The sequence below is a fragment of the Phyllobates terribilis genome, unplaced genomic scaffold (genome assembly GCF_046119375.1).
Source record: "Phyllobates terribilis strain yellow unplaced genomic scaffold, ASM4611937v1 Scaffold_10__3_contigs__length_209671492, whole genome shotgun sequence".
NCBI classification, from domain to species: Eukaryota; Metazoa; Chordata; class Amphibia; order Anura; family Dendrobatidae; genus Phyllobates; species Phyllobates terribilis.
The window spans coordinates 69,227,922-69,247,648 of NW_027362770.1; the positions used below are offsets into that span (position 1 = coordinate 69,227,922).

Below are 19,727 nucleotides of genomic sequence, written 5' to 3' on the forward strand. Positions count from 1 at the left end.
ATACACTGCAGGGACTACCAGTTTGCGAGGCGGGCACCCATACACTGCAGGGACTACCAGTTTGCGAGGCGGGCACCCATACACTGCAGGGACTACCAGCCTGCGAGGCGGGCACCCATACACTGCAGGGACTACCAGCCTGCGAGGCGGGCACCCATACACTGCAGGGACTACCAGCCTGCGAGGCAGGCACCCATACACACGGGCCCGGTGCGAGCAAAGACAACTTTCCGGGAAGTGGAGCGCCCCCTTCCGCCGCACCGCCTGTCTCCGGTTCTCGCGAGATCCGCGTCCTGTCTGTGGGAGTTGCAGGCAGAGGGGAAGAAGGCAGGCGGCATCATGGCGGATAGAGACAGTGGTAGCGAGCAAGGAGGAGCGGCGATGAGCTCCGGTGGCAGCTCGTTACACCCCGCCTCAGGGATCGGGGGCTCGGCTCTGCAGCACGACACCCAGGAGCTGGCCTCTAAGCGGGTGGACATTCAGAACAAACGCTTCTACCTGGACGTTAAGCAGAACGCGAAGGGCCGCTTCCTGAAGATAGCGGAGGTCGGGGCTGGGGGCAATAAGAGCCGGCTGACCCTGTCCATGTCCGTGGCCGTGGAGTTCCGCGACTACCTGGGGGATTTTATCGAGCACTACGCGCAGCTGGGACCCTCGAACCCCGACATGGCGCAGGACGAGCCCCGGCGGGCGCTGAAGAGCGAGTTCCTGGTCCGGGAGAACCGAAAGTACTACATGGACCTGAAGGAGAACCAGCGCGGCCGCTTCCTGAGGATCCGCCAGACGGTGAACCGCGGCCCGGGCCTGGGCTCCACACAGGGGCAGACGATCGCGCTGCCGGCGCAGGGACTGATCGAGTTCCGCGATGCCCTGGCCAAGCTGATCGACGACTACGGGGTGGAGGAGGAGCCCGCAGAGTTACCCGAGGGCACTTCCTTAACTGTGGACAACAAGCGCTTTTTCTTCGATGTCGGCTCCAACAAGTACGGGGTGTTCATGCGGGTGAGCGAGGTGAAGCCCACCTACCGCAACTCCATCACCGTCCCGTACAAAGTGTGGGCCAAATTCGGCCACACGTTCTGCAAGTACGCGGAGGAGATGAAGAAGATCCAGGAGAAGCAGAGGGACAAGCGCGCCTCCGAGCAGCAGCAGCACGAGGAGGCCGACGACGGCGACGACGATTGATCACCGCCAGCGCCGCACACGACGAAGAGCGAACTGTTAATAAGCGTCGGGAGCACCGCCCACAACCTCCACAGACTGACAGCCGTCACTCCCATCGCTGGATGTGTCCACTTCCCCACCTCTAACAGTAAGCAGCTGCTAAACAGAGTAATAACCTTATCTATGATGTGTTCCTACTTGATGACAGCAGAGAGGATGGTGTTTGTCCCTAACTCGCCCCTCCCCCCGGACTGTTCTACACCCGCTCTGATGATGGCGCTCTGACAGACACAGGTCCTTTCATGTCGCTAATAACATTTGACTTTAGCACAAAGAGATGATGATAATATTTTAGAAGCTATTTTGTTACCAAATGGCCAGGCTGGGCTGGAGGTGGCCCCTGCTCGGCAGGGCTATGGCATGCTGTGTGTCCGTGTTATGCCGCTGCCCGCCGCCGTGGCGGTGTGTAGACCCCAGGTACATAGGTTATCCAATAAAGTGCTCTCTTTTCTACAATATGCATTGCATCTGGGCCTAGAGCAGAACCGGTCGGTGACGATTATGTGAACATGAAACAAATGATTAAACGAGAACATTTTAAATGAAATTTTGTTAATTTGTGATTTTTGCCAGTTGACCTGATAATTTATTTCCAGTCTGAAGCTTGTTCCTCTTTCTAAATGTCTGCCATGTATATATCTCTGTATTTATAGACTAAAGGTTTATGTATAGATGCTGAACAGTATGTTTTGTATTACACATGGAAACAAATATATCGTTGATGACTTTTGATGCACTTCTAAATCCATTATTAAAGAAGGTTTTTAATTAGGTCCTTTTCCTTATTCTGAGAGCCCTCTTCTGGTTGTGTGAGCCGTGCCACCGCTGCCCGCCGACACAGGGCGCTGTCACTAACCTTCTCTTTGCTGTGTCTTTCAGCCGCCTCCTTGTACCATCACCACACTGTGCATTTGTGTTTCCTTTGGCTTAGGACGCATGGGAATGGAGATCTGCCGCTCAGATGCCAAGGAGGATTAGTCGGGTCATCCGTGCCAGTTATTGGATACTAATTTGCAAATGACTATAATGTACGTATCTCCTCATCTCGTTGCCACCTAACAGGTTGTCCGGCCCCTTTGAAATTTATTAACCAAAGCTTAGAATGGTAGAAAATGAGCGTAATACTCACCTTACCAGTCCTGTGACCGTTCTCTGTATTCTTGTCTCTAGGGATAAGATTCCAGTATGGACATAAGATCAGTGCAGCGGTGACCACTGGTGTCCACTGCAGAGGTCACATATCCATTTATAAAGGATGCAGAGACCGGCGGGGACACTGGGAGCACCTAGATGCTATTGGTAAGGGTGGTTAAACGTACCCAATATTTATAGTCCAAGCATGGACCACGATTTACAGACCAGCCACGGGATCTCCTACCTGTACTCATCAGTTTCATATATACCTATGAGGCTGCTGAGTTCAGGTCCAGAGGCCCACAGCCGGCCCAGACTTCGCGGTCCATACCTGGACTGTGAATGTTGGGAGGTTTGAAACCAGATCAAGTATTTATTTTCTCCCATTCTAAGCTTTTTGTAAAATAAAAGTTGAACATCCCCTTTTGAAAGGAATTTGTCAAGACAATCAACCCCCTCTCCATCCCCCAAAACACACACAAGGTCATGCAAGGCTTTACAAATTAAATCCAACAACACTTCTATATCTTCTATCTGTTGCTGTGTTCTTGAGTAGCTAGTTTTTTATTGATCTGCTCTGTCCCGCTGGGCATGACAGAGCACTACTAAGGCCTCTGCCTCTCAAAATTGTTCCTTCTGCTAGTATCGGCCTCTTCAGCTTGGTTGATACATCACTGGAAATCAGCCACCAGGCTAGAAAATCCGACTGACAATGTTCATGAGGCTGATGCTAGGTGGAGAACCAACCTTTGGAGGCCTGGAAAGTTCGGTCATTCCCAGAGCACTTCATGCACCATTTGCATATGAATGAAAACGCTAATTACTTGAGAATGCAGCAGCAGATAGAAGACATAAAGGTGTCTATGGATTTACATGTCAAACACCTCCATGACCATATGTGCGTAATGGGGTTAGATCTCCCCTACAGATTCCCCTTTAATAAACGAGGCTCAGCTGATGATATAAAACTCCGGTGCCGTCTGCTTAATAAAACTTATATTAGGCCAGGGAATTAATCGCGGCCAAACGATCTATGGGAGAACCTCAAGGCAGCCACACTCATTTCTAGATGTCCACCCCCACGTAAGTGGCATTTATGCCAATCTCCAGCACTTTCCTCCATCAATATGCAATTGTTTAGCATCATTATAAAAAAAAGGCTATGTACAGTATCATTTATCATCACCTAGGTTAGTGCATAAAATGGCCAAATAACCTAGAACTACCTTGCCCCAGTGTGCCCATCATAGAGACAGGGATAAAGTGTCCTCACCCCAAATCACTGAGAGAAGATAGAACTGCAGTAAGTTATTTCTGTCCATTATGTAGGGGGATGGACAGTTACACAGGTCAGGACCCTTAGTCGCCATATGGTGCATCATCGGCGGGCTGCACTGCAGGTTGGATCTTGTGGACCAATGCTTCTCATTGGTGGGGAGGCGGCTTTTACAGACGTGAAAAGCTGCATGTTTTTATCTGGTTGCTACAGTGCGCAGTATAGCAGCATAACGAATGGTAATCTGCGGTCAGGTTTATGCAGCCGCATCTGAGAGCAGCATAGTGTTGGGACTCTGATTCCAGCAGTGTGTCGCTTACTGGGCTGCTTGCTGAAGTTTTGATTGAAAACAGTGTTTTATCTGCTGTGGATCTACCAGTTCTCTGAATGCTGAACTCTGTATAATCATGTCCTCACCAATGATTGGCAGCTTTAAGTGTACACTGCATAGGCAGAAATCTGCAAATCAGTGGTGGGGTTGTGGTCATACAGGGAGGATTACATAGCAGCCGGTTTACTAGCCCTCTAGTGATGATCTCTTGCTGATGAAACTGATTTATCAGAACTACAGCAAGTAGCCCAGTAAGTGACACAATACTGTAAAGTTTAAAGAAAACCTGTCTGCAAGATTTATGACTATTGCAGTAAAGGTATGGCTATAATGGTGCTATTACACTGATTAAATTTATACTTTGTTGAAGGATCAGTGGTTCTTTTTTAATCAAGGTTTTAAGTTTTCTTCTAATGATGTCTTCTCTGCATTGGGGCGGGTATGGGGGTGCAGTGCAGTGACCTGCCTCTGTTTTGAAGTTTCACGCTGCCAACTTGGCTCAGATCTTGATCTGCACATGTACCGCCTCCGGCGCCATTTTTATTGAAGACCAGATGTGGAAGCTCACACTGTGCACACGTCTCCCACACAATGATGATGGCGGTGGTGCGAAATTCCAAACCTAAGGCAGGTCACTGAATATTCAGTGACCTGTAGAAGCACAGGAGGCAGGCAGAGGGGCCGGAGCAGAAGAAGACCCAGCGCCCACCCCAATGCACAGAAGACGTCATCAGAAGAAAACTTCAAACCATGATTAAAAAAGAACCACTGATCGAATTCCTTCAACAAAGGTATTTATTTAATCAGTGTAATGGCACCATTATGGCTGTACCTTTACGTTTATAGTGCTAAATCCTGCTGACAGGTTCCTTTTAAGGTTATATAAAGTTTAGGAGGTGAAAGAAAATTGAGCAATATTTTTGCTTTTGGCACCAACTTCGACTCTAGAAAAAGCTTGAGAAGCCCTGTTTTAAACCACCACTTTTTTATTTTTTCTTATACAGGCATCGTCTATTAGAACATGATGATACTGTGTCAAAATAAAAAATGTTGTTCAATTTACCCGAACCAAGCATTACATTATAAAAAGCTCAGAAAGAGTCAACTCTACAGCTGCTCCAGGAGAGCTAGGGAAAACCACGTGGGGGCACCTTGAGGTTTGAGAAAGTTGTGTAGACCTCATGTTCTGTCTTGTCAACCCCCTAAACCCTAATCTTTTTTTTTTTTTTTTTTTCTAATGTCCCCCAAATGAGATATTTCACCTCCAAACTTCCAGATTTAATGGTTAAACATTCTTTTTGTTTTCTGTTAAAATAAAACTTAATTCCTGTCAATTAAGTGCTGCAACATTGTACTGTACTTTGTTTCAATCCTCACCATTTTTAAGATGTCCACTTGCTGTCCATGAATGGAAACGTTCTTGTGGACATCCTGAGGGATGACATCTACATTCTTATTGCTTCTCCAGTTGTATTCAGGTTTTGTGTCCCTGAAGATGGTTCCTCTACATTGACAGCAACCAAGATATTAAATAATAGTGAGAGATTGAAACCTCAAACATTGGGAACTGCTATACACTGACTAGGATATGTTCACACAGGGTAAATGCACTTGTGGACTTTCAATCTTTTTTTGTTGGTGTATTAGGCTATGCAAGAGGGGTCTTCTGAGGTTTATAAAAGAAGGCAAATTGCAATATATTTTGCTCTGATTCTAACCTGTTGCTGGTCTGTTTAGTGCGCCACGGTGTGCTGTCTCCTTTTCCATTAGCAGCCATTCCCTGCTCATGATGTAGCGCCATTACGGACGGAAGGTCTCAGTAGGGACGTTACATCGTTGCTTACCTGCCGCTGATAAAGCAGAAGGACCAGGGAATGGTTTAAAGTGAACTCCACCCTGGCACTGAAGAGTGCCTATATATCTCTGTGTAGTCAACCCCCTATTGGCCTCCTGCTACCTCCTCCGCTGTGATCGGGAGTGACATGGGGATTGGTGGAAAGTCTGAGCCATGATGCCTCTGCCTGTCCTGGGTTGTGGGAGTGTGGTTCAGATTTGCCACCGCTCCTTATTCCACAGTGGTGGCCATGTTGGACGTAGTAGGACCGGACTGCTAGTCTTAGTGAAGAAGGCAGCAGGAAGAAATGTGAGGGGACCAGGTATGGTGACAATATATTACAAAATATAGTCACGTTTCTGTGCTAGGATGGAGAGTCACTTAAAGCTAGGTCTGAATTATGAACCTCGAATACCCCTTTTAAACTTTATCACATAAAACCCCATTAAAGGGGTATTCCCTTCTCCAAGATCCTATCCTAATATGTAGTAGGTGTAATAATAATTACCTTCAATTAGAAATGTAGTATAGTTATTCTGATTTGCTATGTCTCTTCTGCCATGTGTAGGCATTGCAGGACCTTATGTATCCATGGTTATGACTACTCGCATAGTGACAGCTGTTTGTGTTTGTAACCATGGATATCTAAGGTATATGAGGTAAGTGACATAGCGAATGAGAAGAACTATACTACATTTCTAATTGGATGTATTTGCTAATTGTATTATTATTACACCTACTACATAATGGGATAGGATCTTGGAGGTGGGAATACCCTTTTAATAGCTCTCTAACTGTCTGAACATGTGTTTTTTTTATATCTTTTGTTCATCATTGGTGGTCATAGAAAGTGTTGTAAGTAAACAGGACTGCCGTCAGCCTCGTCATGTTCCCCGGTGACTGTTCCAGGTGTTTTGCTGTCTTCTGGTGACAACTACTACCTCTTTTGGCCTTTACTCTTGTACCTCCCTTCTGTTCCCTGTCCGGTCCATCACACAGCGACATGTTCAGTGGTTCCTCCATCTATTGTACATCCACCCATGCCGGCACAGTCCTTCCCCTTATGTCTCTAATACTGTCCTTAGTAATTCCTTCAGCAGAAGTGACCATACTAACCTCCTCAAACATCTTCTCATCGCTGACATTGGCCTCTTGTAGCAGATACTATGGTGTTAGGGTAACCTTGGTCATTGGCTCCAGTTCAAGCGCGCACATATATAATATACTATATATATATATAATTATGTACATATAATTATAGAGATCTAATGGTTTTGTAATGAAAATTTTTTATAACTTTTCTTTTGTGTATAGATGAATGAATTTAAAGATCTATTTATTGGGAATTGTGTGCACTTTATTTGTATAATTGTATGTATGTTTATTTTTGCCGCACTTGCGCACCTTTTTTATGTGTATATATACAGATATATACCGCACAGCAAGCTTCTGTATTATATGCTCCTATTATAAAGGGATCAGTCCGATCCCAAACGTGTTTTGTGTATTTTAATAAAGTGATCCTGTATCACCATTATCTCACAGTTTCATCCACTTCATGTGAGGATGGCCTCTTTTCTTGAACAGTATTGTCAATGTCACCTTCACTTTTCGCCTGGATTTGTGTGACCCCCCCCCTCTCTGCCCGTATTTAGGATGTGGAGGTCTCTGAGGGGAAGATAGCTACTTCGTATGCTATTAGTTTGGGGTTTATCAGTAAGAGCATTGCCACCTACTAGTTTTGCTATATTAAATTTGTGAGGGGCTTGGCCTGATCATGGCATTCCTTTTAATGATCACGTCTGGTTTGGGGGTACATTACATAAGCAGAATGGAATTCATTTAAACCATTTTCTTAATATATTTGTAATTAGTAGTTTCTGAAGCTTAACAATGTACTGGCAAACTAGAAGTCTACTTTAAAGGGAACCGGTCAAGAGCTTTACCCCACTAAACAGCCACTTTTGCTTTATAGCCCAGAAAACACTTGTCAGTGTACCAATTTTGTAATCCTGCATTGTGTAAAAGTCTAAATATGGTTCCCACTGCATACAAGTTACCCTTTAAAGAGAACCTGTCTTAAGGTTTTTGCTACCTATTTCAGTCTGATTGCAGCGATATGTCAATTTCTGAGCTGCTTGCTGCAGTTTTGATAAAATCACTGTTTTTATGTTACAGATCCCCCACTTTTCTGAATGCTGAGCTCTGTATAACTCCAAAACATCCACTAATTGGCTGCTTTGTATACACTGTGCATAGGAAGAAAGCTGCCAATTGATATGAGCGCTTGGTTATACAGAGCACATGAACAGTGAGGACTATGCGGCAGCATGTTCACTAGTCCAGTACTGACGATCTTCTGCGAACAGTGATTTTATCAAAACCACAGTAAGCAGCCTAGTAAGTGACACATCGCTGGACTTAAGGTCTCTGTCTCTACATTATGCTGCTCTCAGATTAGGTAGTAAAAACCTGATGACAGATTCCCTTTAAGAACCACAATGATGGTGCATTAATCCCATGGTGCACCGAATGGCATTTTAGGCTATGTCTCTTTCCAGCAAGACAATGCCCCCTTGTTGGGAAGTCGCAGAAGTTACACCAGAAATGTGGAGCATTTAGTTTGACAAGTCTCCCCAATGTCTGCATGATAAACCGTGTAGATTTGTAGATATGTTGTAATCAGTGCTGGTTGCAAAGTTGCTTCATTTTACATTCAGTGGGACCCCAAAAAATGTAGATGGAAAGTTTGCCCCATCTCCCCATGTGCCAGTCCCATGATGCCTTGGCACCGCAGCACATGGCTAGATAGAGCCAGGACCACCTCTGCCTGCTGGAAGGGAGCGTGACCATCTTCCCCTTTATACTCTCCAGAAGCAAAGCTCAAGCAGGTTTGTACATCTCCAATGTTCTCACAGGTAACAAACACGTCTTCAGGAATTGACATACTGGTGCAAAACCTGCTATCATGGTATGGGAAAGAAAGGTTTAAGACAAGGTTTAGAGAACTATTTACTTTTAAAGAAAGGAAACCTGGAAGGTTGCAGCTTCCACGCTGGCCACTATGCTTAATAATGTCCTGATCTGCAGAGGGTCACGTTCCAGCAGTCTTCTCATCACAGGAGCGTTCCAATATAAGGTTATAGCCCTCTTATAAGGCTGGATGCAGGTCACTATTCACAACAGGTAATGGCTGCAACACCCCAGGGCTACAACTAGAGTCCTAAGGGTCACTTTTGCACCTGGGCCCAGCTGCCATCAGTGGTACTTTAATCACCCAGTGACTGGTCCCATTTGTGCCTCTCTCTAATAACCCCTTAGGCTATGTGCACACGGTGCATTTTTTGCGTGCAGAAATGGGCCCACATTTCCTATGGGAATTTGGAAGATCTGTGCACACAAGCTCCAGCAACCACTCAATTCAAATATCACTGTCAGACATTTAAATGCTTCGCAGAAGCCTACGTATTTGCCATCCGGTTTTTACAATGCATTGTATAGGAAAACCACTGGCAAATCCGCTCAAAGAATTGACACGCTGCAGATTTAAATGCAAATGAAATCCTGTCAGGAAAATACCTGATCATGTGCACAGATCTTCCAAATTCCCATAGGAAATGCTGGGACAAGGATTACAATGCGTTTTTGGCCCATTTCTGCACTGAAAAAACTCAATGTGTGCACATAGCCTTAACGAAAAATGATGTATGGGAACATAAGCAGAGTTCCAATTTCTGCAAAGCATTTACAGGAGCATCTCACTAAATTAGAATATCATCGAAAAGTTAATTTATTTAAATTCTTCAATACAAAAAGTGAAACTCCTATATTATTTAGAGTCATTACAAACAGAGTGATCTATTTCAAGTGTTTATTTCTGTTAATGATGATGATTATGGCTTACAGCCAATGAAAACACAAAAGTCATTATCTCAGTAAATTAGAATACTTTATAACAACAGCTTGAAAAATGTTTTTAAAATCCGAAATGTTTTTATTTTTGGAATTTTGTTTTCTTTTAGATTTCAGAATTTTTCTTTACTTAAAGGGAATGTACCATCAAATTGTTTTTTCAAAATTTGAAGAAATGTAAAGTATTAATGTTTTAATTTTCTTTTATTTCATTCGTATAAAATATGAAAAATAATTACAATTTTAATATTTTCCAACTTTAACCCGTTTACACCCCAAGCTTGTTTTCACCTTCATGACCAGGCCAATTTTTACAATTCTGACCACTGTCACTTTGAGGTAATTACTCTGGAACGCTTCAACGGATCCCCCTGATTCTGAGATTGTTTTTTCGTGACATATTGTACTTCATGATTGTGGTAAAATTTGTTCAATACGACTTTATTTGGAAAAAATAAAAAATTTGGTGACAATTTCGCAATTTTCAAACTTTTAATTTTTATGCCCTTAAATCAGAGAGTTACAGTGGTGGCCAAAAGTATTGGCACCCCTGCAATTCTGTCAGATAATACTCAGTTTCTTCCTGAAAATGATTGCAATCACAAATTCTTTGGTATTATTATCTTCATTTAATTTGCTTGCAAGGAAAAAACACAAAAGAGAATGAAGCAAAAATCAAATCATTGATCATTTCACACAAAACTCCAAAAATGGGCCAGACAAAAGTATTGGCACCCTCAGCCTAATACTTGGTTGCACAACCTTTAGCCAAAATAACTGCGAACAACCGCTTCCGGTAACCATCAATGAGTTTTTTACAATGCTCTGCTGGAATTGTAGACCATTCTTCTTTGGCAAACTGCTCCAGGTCCCTGATATTTGAAGGGTGCCTTCTCCAAACTGCCATTTTGAGATCTCTCCACAGGTGTTCTATGGGATTCAGGTCTGGACTCATTGCTGTCCACCTTAGAAGTCTCCAGTGCTTTCTCTCAAACCATTTTATAGTGCTTTTGGAAGTGTGTTTTGGGTCATTGTCCTGCTGGAAGACCCATGACCTCTGAGGGAGACCCAGCTTTCTCACACTGGGCCCTACATTATGCTGCAAAATTTGTTAGTAGTCTTCAGACTTCATAATGCCATGCACACGGTCAAGCAGTCCAGTGCCAGAGGCAGCAAAGCAACCCCAAAACATCAGGGAACCTCCGCCATGTTTGACTGTAGGGACCGTGTTCTTTTCTTTGAATGCCTCTTTTTTTTTCCTGTACACTCTCTGTTGATGCTTTTTCCCAAAAAGCTCTACTTTTGTCTCATCTGACCAGAGAACATTCTTCCAAAACGTTTTAGGCTTTCTCAGGTAAGTTTTGGCAAACTCCAGCCTGGCTTTTTTATGTCTCGGGGTAAGAAGTGGGGTCTTCTTGGGTATCCTACCATACAGTCCCTTTTCATTCAGACGCCGACGGATAGTACGGGTTGACACTGTTGTACCCTCGGACTGCAGGGCAGCTTGAACTTGTTTGGATGTTAGTAGAGGTTCTTTATCCACCATCTGCACAATCTTGCGTTGAAATCTTTCGTCAGTTTTTCTTTTCCGTCCACATCTAGGGAGGTTAGCCACAGTGCCATGGGCTTTAAACTTCTTGATGACACTGCGCACGGAAGACACAGGAACATTCAGGTCTTTGGAGATGGACTTGTAGCCTTGAGATTCCTCATGCTTCCTCACAATTTGGTTTCTCAAGTCCTCAGACAGTTCTTTGGTCTTCTTTCTTTTCTCCATGCTCAATGTGGTACACACAAGGACACAGGACAGAGGTTGAGTCAACTTTAATCCATGTTAACTGGCTGCAAGTGTGATTTAGTTATTGCCAACACCTGTTAGGTGCCACAGGTAAGTTACAGGTGCTGTCAATTACACGAATTAGAGAAGCATCACATGATTTTTCAAACAGTGCCAATACTTTTGTCCACTCCCTTTTTTAGGTTTGGTGTGGAATTATATCCAATTTGGCTTTAGGACAATTCTTTTTGTGTTTTTTCATTGAAGACAAATTAAATGAAGATAATAATACCAAAGAATTTGTGATTGCAATCATTTTCAGGAAGAAACTGAGTATTATCTGACAGAATTGCAGGGGTGCCAATACTTTTGGCCACCACTGTATGTCACACAAAATAACATTTACCACATGTCTACTTTACATCAGCATCATTTTTGAAACATATTTTTTTTGGTGGGGGGGGGGGGGAGTTAGAATGGTTAAAAGTTGACCAGCGATTTCTCGTTTTTAAAAACAAAATTTACAAAATAATTTTTTTTCGGGACCACATCACATTTGAAGTGACTTTGAGGGGTCTGTAACAGAAAATACCCAAAAGTGACACCATTCTAAAAACTACACCCCTCGAGGTGATCAAAACCACATTCAAGACGTTTATTAACCCTTCAGGTGCTTAACAGGAATTAATGGAATGTGGAAAGAAAAAATTAACATTTAACTCCTTTTCACAAAAAATTTACTTTAGACCCAATTCTTTTAATTTTAAAAGGGTAACAGGAGAAAATGGAGCACAACATTTGTTATTCAATTTCTCCTGAGCACGCTGATACCCAATATGTGAAGGAATACTACTGTTTGGGCTAGGGCTGTGGAGTCGGAGTCCATTTTGGTGGAGTCGGTATAAAATGGACCTACTCCAAATCCTAAAATATCTAATAAATTGGGTACAGTAGTTCAATGCAGTTTGTGGGGAATATTTTTTCATAAGAATTTGGGAAAGTTATGAAATGTCCTATAAATGTCTGTCCTATTCCTGATCTAAGGGTCTAGACTTTTAGCTGAGATGAATCTGTGCTACAGTAAATTTATCACTTAAACATGAGCCATGTATGAGGGAGTCGGAGTCGTGGAGTTGGAGTCTGTCGGTGTCATGGAAATTGAGGAGTCGGAGGTTTGGCTTACCGACTCCACAGCCCTGGTTTGGGCGCATGGCAGGGCTCAGAAGGGAAGGAGCACCATTTGACATTTTGAATGCAAAATTTGCTGGACTAATTAGCGGATGACATGTCGCATTTGGAGAGCCCCTAATGTGCTTAAACAGTGGAATCCCCCCACAAGTGACCCCATTTTGGAAACCAGACCCATCAAGGAATGTATCTAGATGTGTCGTGAGCACCTTGAACCCCCAGGTGCTTCACAGAAGTTTATAACGTAGAGTCGTGAATATGAAAAAGCGCAGTTTTCCCACAAAAATGATCTTTTAGCCCCAATTTTTTTTAATTTCACAAGGATAGCAGGAGATGATGGACCACAAAATTTGTTGTGCAATTTCTCATGAGTACACTGACCCTACATGTGGTCAAAAAATATTTTTGAGGCACAGAGCAAAACTCAGAAGGGAAGAAGCTCCTTTATTGGAGTTCAGATTTTGCTGGGCTGGCTTGAGGATGCCATGTCACATTGGCAGAGCCCCTGAGGTACCAGAACAGCAGACCTCCCCCCTATAATATAAGTGGCCCCATTTTACAAACTATACCTCTCAATGAATTCATCCAGGGGTGCAGTGATCATATCGACACCACAGGTGGGTCACAGAATTTTATACCATTGGACAGTGAAAAAAAATAATACATTTTTACCACCAAAATTTTGTTTTAGCCCCAGATTTTATATTTTCACAGAGGGAAATGGGTAAAAATGGTACCAAAATGTATCCCACAATTTATTCTGAATGTAGAAATACCCCATACTGCTTAGCCACACGGCGAGACTTGGGAGGGGCGGAGCGCTATTTGCCTCCTAGAGAGCAGATTTTCCTAGAATAGTTTGCAGACTCCACATACAGAGCCCCTAAGTGCTAGAAGAGCAGAATCCCCCTCAAGTGACCCTATTTTAGAAGTTATACCCTTCTGGGAATTTTATTTACATTTGTAGTGACGATTTTGACTCCATGGGTGTTCTCCAGAAACAAGAAGCAGTGGATGTTGCTGAGTGAAAATTGCAAACTGCCATTGTATTACCCCATATGTTGTAATGCCCAATGCGTGGTAGTTCCCAGTATGTTTTAGTACCTGTACATTGTGCCCAGATCATTCTTCTGAAGACATGCACCCGTAAATTAGGCGGGCTTTCATTGCTACAGAAAAGCGAAACATGTGAACGCTAACTGTGGTTTAGGCCCACAGGGGCTCAGAAGGGAGGGGGAATTTGGATTTGGGATCACAGAATTTGCTGCCTTTCTTCTGAGGGGCGAGGAGCCATTTAGCTTTTCCAGAGCCGTTGTACTACCAGTAACGTGGAAGCCCCCTATATTTCTGTTAACAGATGACGAACCTGAGTGGGACTTTTTTTTTTGGATTGAGTTGAAGCCTTTATTGGGAACATGTTACATAAAGTTTGGGATAATATTTATCCTGCGCTGTATTCTGAGCACTTCTATCGGGGTTTCCATTTAAATCTCCAAATGACGTGACAGATGAAACCCTCAGGGACCCATTCACTATAATGAAGCAGCAAAGTTACTCTGGACTCCGTATGGCCTCTGTGCAGCGATGTCCTTCTTTTCAGAAGTGCACGCCTAAGAAAAAGATGGATACCGCCGTATCATAGGCCAGACGGCGTCCACAGTGTCTCCATCTGCTTCATTATAGGTAATCTTCTGCCGGGAGTTTTGTCAGAATTTATTTATTTTTTACTCCCTTACATAGCAAATAGGAAAACAGATTAAAAATAATTAGTTAGTTTTCCTATTTGTTAATACATGAATAGTCACCACCCTTAAAGGAAGTGACCTAACACCATTTTTAGTATAGGACCCGTAGAAGCGTCAGCTGGACACGAAACGGCCGTCGTCTTCTCTCCCTCCCCTGCATCTACTCCCTATTTTTACCTGCTTGCCGCATGTTTTCCTGGATTGTCCACGCATGATGGAATAAAGGACTTTTAAGCCAAGAAAGATCTGGTGAGTGTTGCTTTCCACTTTTCTTCATATCGATGTCTGTCTTGAACTACAGCTTATGCACCACCGCAAAAGATCGTAAGTAACTGCTGATATTGAGAACATCACTTGTGCTTGTGGGATTGGTGCCAGCATACTTCTAAAGTCTCCCATTTGAAGAATTGGTTTTATTTATTTTTTACGCCGTTCTTTGTTCAGTATTAGTGATTAGACAACTTTATTCTTTGTGTCGGTGCGATAACAGCGGTTCCAGCTTTATATTGAATTTTTTATGTTTGGTTGCTGTCACACACTGTAGACACTGACTTGTGAAAGAGGTAAGAGGCTTTTTATTGCAAAAAGCATCCCCATATTTTGATGGCTATAATTTTTTCATATTTTGGCCGACAGTCATGTGATGGCTTGTTTTTTTGCAGGACGAGTTGATGTTTGTATTGGAATAATTTTCTGGCACGTGACATTTTCTGATCACTTTCTATTCTGATTTTTGAAGGCAGAATGAACAAAAACCAGCAATTCAGGAATTGTTTTTTTTTTTTTTTTTTTTTTTAAATGCCGTTCTGCATGTGGTAAAATTGATAAGGCTGCTTTATTTGTATGGTCAGTACACACAGTCCCATATCTTTCTTAAAATTAGGATAAAACCCAGCCAGGATCCGGATCCTCCTCAGGAAAAAACCCAGAAGATGCCCGGCTTGTAATGCTAAACTATGACAGTCATATAAAAAGCAACTATGCTCAGAATGTATAGCAAAGATTCTAAGAGATGAACAACAACCATCGTTCGTAGAGGACATGCGGTCCATTTTCAGAGAGGAGGTCCAGTCTACTGTCTCTACCCTCATGCCACCCCAAGCAGCTCAGTCCACTTCCCGCCATAAACGAGCCAGGCGGGAGATGGAGGAATCATCACAGGAATGGGCTTATCCTTTCTCAGATTCCGATCAAGACTTCGAGAAAGAAGGGGAGCCCTCTCCCCAGTTACGATCGGAAGTACCTCTTTTCGTCAGAAAATACGGATGGTCTGCTGAAAGCAATAAGGCGCACAATGAATATAGAGGATACTAAGGTTGCTCACTCCATACAGGACGAAATGTTTGGAGGATTAAGAACGCAGAGAAATAGGGTTTCCCGAGAATGAGCATATTAAAGCAATGATCCTAGAGGAGTGTGAGGACTCAGAAAAAAAGGCTAATTGTTCCCAGGGATGTTAAAGCTAGGCTCCCTTTTGACCCTGAGGAAGTTAAGCTTTGGGAAGAGGTCCCAAAGGTAGATGTTCCCATTGCTAAAATAGCAAAAAAGACATCAATACCTTTTGAGGATTCCACTGGTCTCCGGGAACCCATGGACAGGAAGGCAGAGGGTCTGTTCAAAAAAAATCTGGGAGTCTTCGGCAGCAATTAGTAAGGCTAATATAGCCTCCACATCAGTCGCCAGATCCAGGTGTCTTTGGATTGACGAACTGACCACCCAACAGTCATCTAATACCCCTAGAGAAGTCATGCTAGACTCCCTCCCCCTCCTAAAAACTGCAGCTCAGTTTATGGCTGATGCCTCGTTCGAATCAGTAAGGCTTGTGGCCAGAACAAACGTATTATCTAACTCAGCTAGAAGCGCAATCTGGTTGAAGGCCTGGTCTGGGGATAGTCATTCCAAAAATAAACTCTGCTCTATTTAATTTTCAGTTTCACATGTTTTTGGCCCAGTATTAGATGAGATCCTTGAAAGGGCCTCCGACAACAAAAAAGGCTTCCGGGAGGATAGGTCCAAAAGATACCAGTCCTTTCGTAAACCCAGGCAATCCCTCAGACAGGATTACAGGGGTAAAGGCAAAACTAGTAGGTGGAGTTACCCCAAGGGAGGCAGGGGTAGATCCACACAGTTTTCTTCTGCCCCCTTGGGAAGACCCTGCCAGAAAGGTGGGGGTGAGGCTTCAGTTCTTTCTAAAAAAAAAAAAAATTGGCAGTCTATAACATGCAGTCAGTGGATCCTGCGGTCTATAAAAAAGGGCTACAGAATAGACTTCTCTAAGCCTCCCCCACAAAACTATCAGCTAACTCAGCCTTCATCTTCCCTCACAGCCAAGACTATGGCAGGACATAACAGAACTATTACCCTATTTGATATCGGGGCAGTTATCCCAGTTCCTCCTCAGGAAATAGAGCAAGGTCATTATTCATTCCTCTTCTCTATAAAAAAGCCTTTGGGCAAATATTGCACCATAATAAGTCTAAAGCCCCTAAATCTGTGAGTAAAGTACAAAAAATTCAAAATTGAGACATTGAGATCCACTATTCCATTAATAAGTTAAGATTTGGTAATGTGCACTTTGGATCTAGAAAATGCTTATTACCATGTACCCATTCATCCTGCTCATCAAAAGTATCTGAGGTTCGCCATGGAAAGAAGGGGTATAGTCCATCACATACAGTTCACTTGTCTACCATTTGGCCTAAACTCGGCTCCTCGTATATATACAAAAATAATGACGGAGACGGCAGCCTTCCTCAGAAGAAAGGGCATTATGATTATTCCATATCTGGATGACATCCTTTTGGTGGCAGAGTCAGCCACCCTTCTGATCCAACAACGAACCTATACCATCGCCACTCTGAAAAATCTGGGGTGGTGCATCAACTGGACAAAATCCGACTTGCATCCAGATACCAGGAAGGTTTTTCTGGGTGTGCTGCGCTACTAGCATTACATGAGGTCGTCCCTACCCAAGGTAAAAGAAGAAAACTTCAGAACCAGGATCCAGATTTTCCAGCGAAGAAATTCGGTCTCAATCTGATATGCCATGAGAATCCTGGGCATTATGACTTCCTGTATCTCAAGTGTTCAGTGAGCCCATGCCCACTCAAGACATCTTCAGGGAGCAATCTTGTCGGTCTGGAACAAACATCCTTCAGGCCTGGACAAGAAGATGAGATTACCAGTGGCCCTAAAAGCTTCCCTGTCATGGTGGACAAACCGGTCAAATCTCTGGACAGGAGTCTCTTGGGTTCGGTCTCCTTTCATATGCATTACCACCGACGCAAGACTGGGGAGCAGAGGTAGAAGGACATTACCTTCAGGACAAATGGCCTCCAGATGTGAACGGAGACGCTCCAGCAATGTCAGGATATCATCAAAGGAAAACATGTAAGGATCTTCACAGACAATGTGACAGCTGTCGCCTTTCTTCATCAACAGGAAGGTCCAAAGGGCAGACTCCTGCAGAAGTTAGCAGGGAAAATCTTCCAGTGGGCAGAAAGGACGGTCCTCTCTTTCAGCGATCCATCTGAAAGGCTCAGAAAACAAAATAGCGGATTTCTTCAACAGGAATAAATTGGAGCCCTCTGAATGGGAACTGAACGAAGAAGTTTTTCAACTCCTGATCCAGAAGTGGGGTACCCCCTGCATAGATTTTTTTTTTTTTTTTTTGCAACCAGGAAGAATACAAAATTACCAAAATTCTGCTCTATTAATCCGGGAGACAACCCAGAAAGGGTGGACGCCTTATCCCAGAGTTGGAAAGAAGGTCTTCTACAGTGGTGGCCAAAAGTATTGGCACCCCTGCAATTCTGTCAGATAATACTCAGTTTCTTCCTGAAAATGATTGCAATCACAAATTCTTTGGTATTATTATCTTCATTTAATTTGTCTTCAATGAAAAAACACAAAAAGAATTGTCCTAAAGCCAAATGGGATATAATTCCACACCAAACCTAAAAAAGGGGATGGACAAAAGTATTGGCTCTGTTTGAAAAATCATGTGATGCTTCTCTAATTCGTGTAATTGACAGCACCTCTAACTTACCTGTGGCGCCTAACAGGTGTTGGCAATAACTAAATCACACTTGCAGCCAGTTAACATGGATTAAAGTTGACTCAACCTCTGTCCTGTGTCCTTGTGTGTACCACATTGAGCATGGAGAAAAGAAAGAAGACCAAAGAACTGTCTGAGGACTTGAGAAACCAAATTGTGAGGAAGCATGAGCAATCTCAAGGCTACAAGTCCATCTCCAAAGACCTGAATGTTCCTGTGTCTTCCGTGCGCAGTGTCATCAAGAAGTTTAAAGCCCATGGCACTGTGGCTAACCTCCCTAGATGTGGACGGAAAAGAAAAATTGACGAGCGATTTCAACGCAAGATTGTGCGGATGGTGGATAAAGAACCTCGACTAACATCCAAACAAGTTCAAGCTGCCCTGCAGTCCGAGGGTACAACAGTGTCAACAGTGTTAACCCGTACTATCAGTCGGCGTCTGAATGAAAAGGGACTGTATGGTAGGATCCCCAGGAAGACCCCACTTCTTACCCCGAGACATAAAAGAGCCAGGCTGGAGTTTGCCAAAACTTACCTGAGAGAGCCTAAAACGTTTTGGAAGAATGTTCTCTGGTCAGATGAGACAAAAGTAGAGCTTTTTGGGAAAAAGCATCAACATAGAGTGTACAGGAAAAAAAAAGAGGCATTCAAAGAAAAGAACACGTTCCCTACAGTCAAACATGGTGGAGGTTCCCTGATGTTTTGGGGTTGCTTTGCTGCCTCTGGCACTGCACTGCTTGACCGTGTGCATGGCATTATGAAGTCTGAAGACTACCAACAAATTTTGCAGCATAATGTAGGGCCCAGTGTGAGAAAGCTGGGTCTCCCTCAGAGGTCATGGGTCTTCCAGCTGGACAATGACCCAAAACACACTTCCAAAAGCACTATAAAATGGTTTGAGAGAAAGCACTGGAGACTTCTAAGGTGGCCAGCAATGAGTCCAGACCTGAATCCCATAGAACACCTGTGGAGAGATCTCAAAATGGCAGTTTGGAGAAGGCACCATCAAATATCAGGGACCTGGAGCAGTTTGCCAAAGAAGAATGGTCTACAATTCCAGCAGAGCATTGTAAGAAACTCATTGATGGTTACCGGAAGCGGTTGTTCGCAGTTATTTTGGCTAAAGGTTGTGCAACCAAGTATTAGGCTGAGCATGCCAATACTTTTGTCTGGCCCATTTTTGGAGTTTTGTGTGAAATGATCAATGATTTGATTTTTGCTTCATTCTCTTTTGTGTTTTTTTTTTTGCA

At 43.4% G+C, this 19,727-nt stretch overlaps 1 protein-coding gene across 1 annotated transcript; it reads left to right on the top strand.

Annotated features, from left to right (window-relative positions):
* The first annotated feature begins 275 nt into the window (after positions 1-275).
* Positions 276-7,343, top strand: PURA (purine rich element binding protein A). The gene has a single exon (XM_073649569.1). The coding sequence runs from the start codon at positions 340-342 to the stop codon at positions 1,183-1,185; it is 846 nt and encodes a 281-aa protein (XP_073505670.1). The 5' UTR covers positions 276-339; the 3' UTR covers positions 1,186-7,343.
* Positions 7,344-19,727: the final 12,384 nt, after the last annotated feature.

Coding starts and splice junctions, on each gene's coding strand:
- PURA (XM_073649569.1), top strand. CDS start 340: ATGGCGGATAGAGACAGTGGTAGCGAGCAAGGAGGAGCGGCGATGAGC.